This window comes from Carya illinoinensis, chromosome 11, assembly GCF_018687715.1.
Source record: "Carya illinoinensis cultivar Pawnee chromosome 11, C.illinoinensisPawnee_v1, whole genome shotgun sequence".
Lineage (NCBI taxonomy): Eukaryota > Viridiplantae > Streptophyta > Magnoliopsida > Fagales > Juglandaceae > Carya > Carya illinoinensis.
This window is the reverse complement of record NC_056762.1, coordinates 9,627,177-9,636,637: the sequence shown is the minus strand read 5'-3', so window position 1 is coordinate 9,636,637 and position 9,461 is coordinate 9,627,177. Positions and strand designations below refer to the sequence as shown.

Sequence of the window (9,461 nt, the reverse complement as noted above, 5' to 3'; positions counted from 1 at the left end):
TTTACATTATAATATACAGGCCGGTATATCAATAGATAATGACAAAATTTAAGATGAAAAGTTGTATTTTTGTGTCATTAGAAAATGGGTGTAACTCAAGTGGTTTTGATGGTTTTCAAACAAAGAACAGTTGGCGCATTAATTGCCTAGTCTTGGAAAGAAAATCCCTTGTATTATTCTGAAATGAGCGTTATTGAAATGTTTTCAACGTTCCAGCCCAGCACTGTACATCTGGCTGCCCTTTGAGTTCGGGTATTTAAGGAGATCAAGAGCTCCTTTGTTTCATGCACTTGTAGTTCATCTCTCTCCTATTCTGAATAGAATTCAGGTCCCATTATACTTTCTTATTCTCACTCCATTCCTCGTCCTTATATTGAAGTTTATAAAGAGATACAAGGTACGTTTGTTCTGACAGTTCCAGAGTTCCTGCAAAAATTGTGTGAATTATATTCTTTGTATCATGATTATCGTGTTTGCATGATAGGTTTGGTTGAATGCTATTGTTCTTGTTTTTCTCCCCTGGTATTTGCATATTAATATTTTTTTGCTTCTGTGGTCGATTTAATCTGATTTGATGTTAATAAGAAAGATTGGTTTTGTTCTGGGACCGTTGGGAATCTTTTATGATGTAGGAAGAATACCCTGTTCTTTTCTCCTCCTATTCTAGCCGTTTCATTCAGATTCCTTTCCGTTTCAGTTCCATTTTCTTTTACTCTAGCTTTAATTGCTACGTAGAAATAAATGGCTTTAATGGTTGGTTAAAACCCTTATTCTATAATGCAGTAACTGTTGAACAAAATTAGACGACCTTTGACAATGGGGAACACCAGTAGATTTGACTATGAATCTAAACTGGTCTAATATTCCGCATGCTTTGTACTGTTTACGGATGCAAAATTTCAGATTCTGCAAGAAACGCTTTGTTTGATGTATTTATACATAACAGATCAATTAGCTCAGGTTTTTACCCAAGAAAATGGTGAAGATTTGCTGCATTGGAGCTGGATATGTTGGAGGTCCTACCATGGCAGTCATTGCACTCAAGTGCCCCAAAATTCTAGTGACTGTTGTTGACATCTCCATCTCTCGCATCACGGCCTGGAACAGTGACCAGCTCCCCATTTATGAGCCAGGTCTTGATGAAGTAGTGAAGCAATGCAGAGGGAAGAACCTCTTTTTTAGCACTGATGTGGAGAAACATGTCTCTGAGGCAGACATAATTTTTGTTTCTGTTAACACCCCGACAAAGACCCGGGGCCTTGGAGCTGGCAAAGCTCCAGAGCTTACATATTGGGAGAGTGCAGCCAGGATGATTGCTAATGTTTCAACATCGAACAAGATAGTCGTTGAGAAATCAACTGTTCCAGTGAAAACAGCTGAGGCAGTTGAAAGGATCCTCACCTTCAATAGCAGTAACATCAGCTATCAGATTCTCTCAAACCCAGAATTTCTTGCCGAAGGAACTGCCATTCAGGACCTTCTTAACCCAGACCGTGTTCTGATTGGAGGGAGAGAAACACCTGATGGCCAAAAGGCAGTTCAAGCACTGAAAGATGTATACTCGCACTGGGTTCCTGAAGACAGAATCATTACAACCAATCTCTGGTCAGCAGAGCTCTCAAAGTTAGCTGCCAATGCCTTCTTGGCTCAGAGGATTTCTTCTGTCAATGCCATGTCAGCTCTGTGTGAGGCAACTGGGGCAAATGTTTCACAAGTTTCCAATGCTGTTGGTAAGGACACCAGAATTGGACCCAAGTTCCTTAATGCTAGTGTAGGTTTTGGAGGATCCTGCTTTCAAAAGGACATCCTCAACTTGGTCTATATTTGTGAGTGCAATGGCCTCACTGAAGTTGCCAAATACTGGGAACAGGTCATTAAGGTGAATGACTACCAAAAGAATCGATTTGTCAACAGGGTTGTCTCTTCAATGTTCAATACAGTTTCTGGTAAAAAGATTGCAATACTTGGGTTTGCCTTCAAGAAGGATACTGGGGACACAAGAGAAACACCAGCAATTGATGTGTGCAGAGGGCTATTGGGGGATAAAGCATGGTTGAGCATTTATGATCCACAAGTTGCTGAAGATCAAATAAAGAAGGATCTCTCAATGAACAAGTTTGATTGGGACCATCCTGTTCATCTGCAGCCTTCAAATACTGCTGCTGTGAATCAAGTCAGCATTGTTGGGGATGCTTATGAGGCCACCAAGGATGCTCATGGGATCTGCATTCTAACTGAATGGGATGAGTTCAAGACCCTTGATTTCCAGAAGATTTTTGATAATATGAAGAAACCTGCATTTGTGTTCGATGGTAGAAACATTGTGAATGTTAAGAAGCTGAGAGAGATAGGATTCATTGTGTATTCAATTGGGAAGCCATTGGACCCCTGGCTCAAGGACACGCCTGCAGTGACAAGAGATAAATAAATTTCCTATCTTCCATAGCCAAAAAGCTGGACCGGAGGCTAATTTTTAAATTCTGTGACATTAATGCTCATGTATTTAGTTTTCCATTAACAACTTTCAATTATATTCATGTTGGGGGAATTTCAATATATAAACGGTCCAAAATGATTTTTATTAAAAGGAGATTCAAGTCGGGACCCTAACGGATCGTCCTGGCAACAACCCTTGCATGAAACGTTTAATATTCATATTCAGCAGTTTTACTTTAAATTCATGAAGTACATGACGACTTATTTGAGTTGGATTTTAGCCACCTCAGAGGATGATATGGGGATGATGAGAAACCTGCTGTTGTATTGAAGTCCTCATCTCAAATACAACAGTCTATGTCAACTGGCTTGAATTTTTTTTATTATAAAAAAATAAATTAATTAATTAAAAAAAAAAAAAAAGGCGCAGATGGAATTCTTCATAAATAATAGATCAGAGACTGCAAAGAGTCAACCATAATTGAAGATTACCAAAGTTACAGCTTGCACCTTTGGACGAGGAAATTGACAAAGTCGTTGATGGTTTGGCATAAACAGTGCGAGGGCAGAATATGCTGGAATTACAACGGATTCACTACAAGAGTTAAGACTGTGTTCCGCCCAAAGGTCACTTCAAAAGTTAAGAGAAAAACAATGAAAAATTCTTTGATTGAGTAATCCAGGGACTATAAACACGTGACTTTCACTACTTGATTGACTGTTAGAAATTCTTTGATTTAAGTCCAAATAAAAGTGACAAGAATGAAATGAAATCCCCAGTCGAGTAAAACCGCCATAGCAATATCTGGTAAGTCTAATTCACGCACATGCCAAAACTGAAGCAGAAATACACCAGGGTGGCCGAAATCTGAGTTTTACTTAAACAGCACCTCAAACACAACATACATATTGAAAGCTAGCAAATGAAATATTTTAATCATAAACTACACGCCTTGTAAGCAGGTGTTCTTATCTAAATTTTACATTTGGGTTAAGCTTCTACCTCAAAACCAAGGGATCCTACGATGGGAGTTCTTTATGAATGAATGATCTAAAATGCAGCCATCTCTGAAACCCCCAAGATCCCCACATGCATCAACCATCAAGGGATGTTCGGTTTTAGTAAGAGGGGAGTCTACTGATTTTCATATTTCAGATAATGCAGTTATTATAAATATACAAAATACTATGTGCAGTCTTCATGTCCTCTACTATAGTGTCTCTGATCGTCTTCAGCCCAAAAATCCATCAGGTGTATATACAGTTATCTTCTCTGCTAAGTATCTGCAATCCCCTTTGCCAAGACTTGGGGACTGTGCAAGGCTTTTCCTTTGTACCCGATGTCTCGGTGGCTGAGCAATTCAAGCGAAATGATGAGGCAAGTGATCCAGTTTCTAGTCCTTTAATCCACGCCCTTCCACAAGAGGCTTTTTCTTTGTACCCGCTGCAGAGAAAATAGAATTTAGCAATCCAGTTCAATCAAATTATCTAAGAAAAGTCAGCCTTGCCATGCTTCAGCTAAACATTAAAATTGAATAAAGAGCCTACTTTAACACCATAAATCAAGCAGTTGACAATTACTTGATACCACAAAACAGCCAAAAATTCAAGACGCCAACACTAGAGACAATAGAAAGATATCAATCCCGTGAAGAGGATAGCTTGAACAAAAATTGCAAAATAGGTTAGCTGCATGGCAGCCGGAGGGGGCGTCATTCACAGAAAAGAATGTATGCTGTTTTCAAGGACCCTATTGTGCCAGGGATCATTTTCATCCTTATCATTATGGGATGAATGTTGTTCAGGGAAATCTTTCAGATTGAGTTCTATTTGTTAAGGGTAAAAAGTATCCACAACTGAGAGAATCACATTAACTGTATAATCCAGCATCAATTTCTATTTCCATCCGAGGAAAGTTTTGTCTTCTAGCGATGGATACGATAAACAAAAGTCACATGAAGTCCAAACATTCAAATAGATCAAGTGAAATTCTAGCAAAACATCAAATTACATAATTAAACTCCATAGGATTGCTCTACAACTACAAGGAAAACTTCTGAATGGGTAGATTAACATATCTCGCCAATCAGCGGTTTTCTACAAGAATGATTTTAAGTATGCTTGGCATTTCATGGATATGTAAGTGTTACCCTCAATTTCTTCTTCTTCTTTTCATGGCAAGTCACAAAATCCACTAAAACATAGTTGATGCAGAAGAGAAGCCAACACCATAAGGAAATCATTATGAAGGATTGGAAAATAACAATAAATCAATTTTAATCAAATGCACGCAAAAAAGCAATTATTTCACATCTAATGAAGATCCAAACAGTCCAAATTCCAATTAGTACTCGCCCAGCCTTGTCTGCATGTAGAGAAAACCTAATATTACAATTCTCCTAATCTCTAACCACACCAGAATTTACGGTGAAGTTTTGAATCAAAACATTCTCAACGATATCAGTGGTGTAGAAGATGATATGGTGAAGCACTAAATCCCTACTTCAAACAGGAAACTTATGTCCCCAAACATGGGCAAGCATAAACATGCGCACACGCACACACACACACACACACACACACACACACACATATATATAGAGAGAGAGAGAGAGAGTACAGTCTTCAACATCCTTAAGCTGGTAATAGTGCGGGGCTATTTCAACCAACCACTCTGGCTTTAGTTCCGTCACCTGCAATTCAATGGTAGAAATAAATATTCCAAACTAGTATGCAGGAAAAACTAACTTGAATCAAAGTCATTGAGTGCGGACAAAAGCATACCTGTCTCATATACTCCTTGGTCGTCAAAACCAATTCATGATATACAACCCATCTCGGAAGGACCTGAATGAGAAAGATATATAAGAATATAAGCACTGCACAACATAGCACCTGAATTTCCACCCAAAACTGAAACTTCATTATTTTGAACATGGACCAGACCAGTCAGACCATCCAATGTACTACAGTTCGGTCATACCCCCAGAAAGCACATCAGGTCAAGAACCAAATCAAACCATTCCTGACCATGATTAAACTAATTAACCCACTGGATGGTTTGCAAGTCATGGATCACTGATGGTTATGTTTTAAAAATTATTGCTAAGGGATGTAGGATGCAAGTAAGGCTGTAAATGAACAAAGCCATTCATGAAAGGCTCAAGCCCAACTTGTATATACTCGATTTGAGTTCAATTCATCTAATATTAAAAGAGCTAAACTCAAATAAGCTTGGCTTGACTCAGTTTAAGTTCATGAACAAAACTCATAAAGGCTTGACTCAACTTGTTTGAGCTCATTTTAAAGCTCATAACATATTTATTATATGTGTATTATATGTAATACATTTGCTTTTATGACGGGGGAACCACCCCACGGCAAAGCTCTTAGGACTCACCCATGGAACCTAAACCCCTAAGGAGACTAGCACAACAACCCACCACCATGTATTATATGTAATACATGTTAGCTTTATTTATATATTCAAATATGTATTATGTGTTTATTCATTTTTTTAGTTTATTCATATTTTACCTAATATGATATATTTAGTTAGGTTATCACGGCATGTATACAATGTTTTATATAACCTTTTATAGAAGTTATTTCCTAAAATTAGTATATATATATTTTTTTGTTGTATTAGTTTATACTTATTGCAAGCTATATGATATATTTAGTTATTTTATGCATGTATATAGAGGTTATTAAATAGATTTGGTTAATAATGTGCTATATAACATAAGAAGAAATGCTTGATCCACACAGAAAGTTTGGGAAAGTCAGATCCACGTATGAACAGAATTCGACTTCCACATGAATTTTCATGTCTGTAACAGTTTGCCCAAGTCGGACAATGAGTTATACCTTTGAATCTAGCAACAAAGAAGAGAATGTTAAGTTCTTCTAGACAAGATGGACCAGACCCAAAAAGTCGTACAAATAATTTATACATTACCAAGGTGGTCCAGTTAGGGCTGTAAAATAAACAAGCTACTCGACAGGCAGCTCGAATTCGACTCGAATAAACTCGAAATCGGCTCGAATCGAATATTAAATGGGCCGTTCGTAAACACAGAAATAAACTCGATTATTAAACGATACAAACTCGTATAAAACTCGACCGACTCGATTAATGTTCGTGAATATACTCGTATAAAGCTCGACTCGACTCGTGAGCTCGACTCGTATATATTTATACATATATAGTAAAATATAAAATATATATATAATAATCAATAATTATATATGTATTATTAATTATGTATATAGAATTATAGTGACTTATAGTTAAATATTTTCTTCTACATATACTATAAGTTTATATATTTAATTTATAATATTAATATATGATATTGATATATTTATCTTATTCTTATCAAATAGTGAAATGTCATATAAGAAGTTATGCTTATAGGATAATAAGGCTCTAGGCTATAGTCTATAAGCTATAGTCATAACTTATTGCCCTATAACATATCACTCATAAATCATAATTATATCATTCTATTTACAATATTTTTATTAATCTATCATAACATAATTATTAAATATTTATCACCTATGATTCTTAGATTATATCATTATATATTCTATGAATTTGCAACACTACTTGCTAGTTTTAAAAATTAATTTATATAACAATTAACATGCATTATAATTTATAACTTATAATATTTTCTAAAATAGAATACTCTTTTTGGTTAATATACGGTATTAGCCTATAGTATTATTATATTATACTAATTAATATAACTATAAATTTATATTATGAGTACCAATTAGGAGAATGTTTGATAAAATATAATGTTAGACAATTTTATAGTATAATTAATTATTATAAATAAATATAGTTTTTTTTACAACACTACAGTCACTACTTGCTAATTATAAAAATTATAATATAAAAAAATTAACATGTATTATAATTTATAATGCATAGACTATAGTATTTTTTTTAATAGAATAATATTTAAATATGCTTTTTTATGCTAGTATAAATTTAATTAAAGAGCCGAATCCAATTAAACCCTAGATTGATTTGAACCGTTGGATATGTGGTTACTTTTTCTAGGGACTTTGGAGCCGTTGGATTTTAATGGAGGCACATTTACCCTAGGTTACAACTTTCAATGCTTCCCGAGTCTTCATCTAGTTCTACTGCTGCGCCGTTTCACTTTCACCAAGTCACCTTTCACTCTCTCGGCCTTGCCGCTTCACTTTCTCTCCTCTCACAGTCTGTTCCCATCGAGAAACCCTAGCTTCTTCTCCTGTTATCCATTCTCTGAATCTCTTATGCTTACACGGTTACACTGATTACTATTTACTAGTTACCTCCTATATGTCATCTTAATCTATCATTCGATTTGTGTGGTGCATTTGGGCAGCATTTGTTCTCGAGGGGCCTCGGGCCGTCGAGTGAAAATGGCTGCTTCTGCAGTCTGCTAGAAACCCTAGCAGATGCAGTCGGCGGCCGTTTTAGAGGGGAACCCTGGCTGTAATCTCAGCCTCTGAGAAAACAGCCGGTCCTCGACAAATGGGTCATTAAATGCATGCATTTATGACTCCCAACCACTGCTTCCCTGATTTTGTGGCTTGTGGTTCTCTGGTTCGTCGATTCGTCCATCTACGAGTCGATTACCCAATTTAGTTTCCTTTTTCTACGCATTTGGTTGGGAATGTTGGCAGATTTGATTGATTTATCTAGTTATAGTTTTATGTAGCTATTTTCAATGCCCATTTCTGGTTCTATCCTAACTCTTTTTCATATTGTGATTTGTGGTATTGTGGGCACAATAGATCTACATGAAATCATTATAGTACACTGTCATTCATGAATCGTGATCATGAAGCAGTCGTATATGCTAATTTTGGTAACTGTGAGACACTGAGACTATGACTGTTTTGGTTGTCCATCACTTTGATTGTTAAGTTTATGTTTTAATTTTAATTTTTTCTTTTGATTTGTAATAGTTGAATATGCCCAATATTTGGTTATTTTGCTATTGCTTACAATTTTAGAACTTGGCGTCTAACTTGAGCTTTCTGCTTTTATATCTGTCTTTGCTGCTTGGCTAATCATCTTGCCTACTGAGTTGTGCTAAAAGAAAAATTTATATCAGCCTTGTGAGTTCCCTCAGCCTCTCAAGTTAATTTTTATTTAATGATGCTTTATGTTCTTGCTTGAACTATTTAATAATGCTTTATTGTTCATGTTTGGGTTGATTAATCTGATCCTATGGTGATTTTGGCCTTAAGTAGTGGTGCATGTTTTAATGTTGCATGTTTTGGTTATATTAAATTTACAATCTGTCTTGTAGTTGTGTAACTGTGTTGATGTTCTAATTTCAAGTATTTCAATATACTTTTTTGAATCTGTTTTGGTTGATTATAAAGGATCATATATGGTGATTGCTTCAAGTATTTAATGTTGTTATCTTTACCATGTGTTACTTGATTCATCTTAATTCTTATCCAATCTGTATTTTGTTTATGTTCTAATTTCAAGTACTTAAATATGCATATGTAGAATCTGTTTTGAACAATGTATAAATGTTTATACATTGTTCTTGCTTCAAGTATTGAATTATGCCATAAAATTGTGTTGCTTGATTAATCTGTTCCAATCTGTTTTGTGTTTCTGTTCTAATTACAAGTATGAAATGGCATTTGTGTTTTTCATGGTGATTGCTTCAACTTTTATCTAGTTTCTTCTATGTTTAAATTGTTGAGGTGCCTTGCTTCTGGAGGCACATCGAGCCACTAAGGCAAGATTTAATTGTGCTTTTTTAATATGATATGATTGATTAATCATATTCAACCAGTCCTCTGTTTATGTTCTTGCTTCAAGACTTAAAGTATGTTTGCTTGAATCTGTCCTCTGTTTATTTTAAATGATCATATATTGGCCTTTCTGCAACTATTTAATTATGTCATCTTTATCATGTCTTGCTTGCTTAATCTTATCCAATCTATCTTGTGTTTATGTTCTTGCTTCAATTATGAAATGTACTAGTGTTTAA

General features: G+C 35.4%; 2 protein-coding genes across 5 annotated transcripts in view; one reads left to right on the top strand and one right to left on the bottom strand.

The window, feature by feature from the left end:
* The first annotated feature begins 215 nt into the window (after positions 1-215).
* On the top strand, positions 216-2,543 carry LOC122281417 (UDP-glucose 6-dehydrogenase 1-like). Of its 2 annotated transcripts, none has more exons than XM_043092875.1 (2): positions 216-397; positions 961-2,543. In XM_043092875.1, exon 2 carries the CDS (start codon positions 977-979, stop codon positions 2,426-2,428), a length of 1,452 nt encoding a protein of 483 aa, XP_042948809.1. In that variant the 5' UTR covers positions 216-397; positions 961-976; the 3' UTR covers positions 2,429-2,543. The 2 variants fall into 2 exon arrangements, with proteins under 2 accessions (XP_042948809.1, XP_042948808.1); XM_043092874.1 differs by having other exon boundaries at positions 218-397; positions 947-2,543.
* A 751-nt stretch (positions 2,544-3,294) lies between these two features.
* LOC122281416 (pre-mRNA-splicing factor ATP-dependent RNA helicase DEAH1-like) overlaps positions 3,295-9,461 on the bottom strand; it is a 43,931-nt gene continuing 37,764 nt past the window's right edge. For all 3 annotated transcript variants that reach the window (XM_043092872.1, XM_043092871.1, XM_043092873.1), the window contains 3 exons: positions 5,221-5,283; positions 5,057-5,129; positions 3,295-3,880 (listed from right to left, as the gene is read on the bottom strand). In XM_043092872.1, the coding sequence (XP_042948806.1) occupies positions 3,831-3,880; positions 5,057-5,129; positions 5,221-5,283 (186 nt within the window). In that variant the 3' untranslated portion in view covers positions 3,295-3,830. The remainder of the gene's footprint in view (positions 3,881-5,056; positions 5,130-5,220; positions 5,284-9,461) is intronic.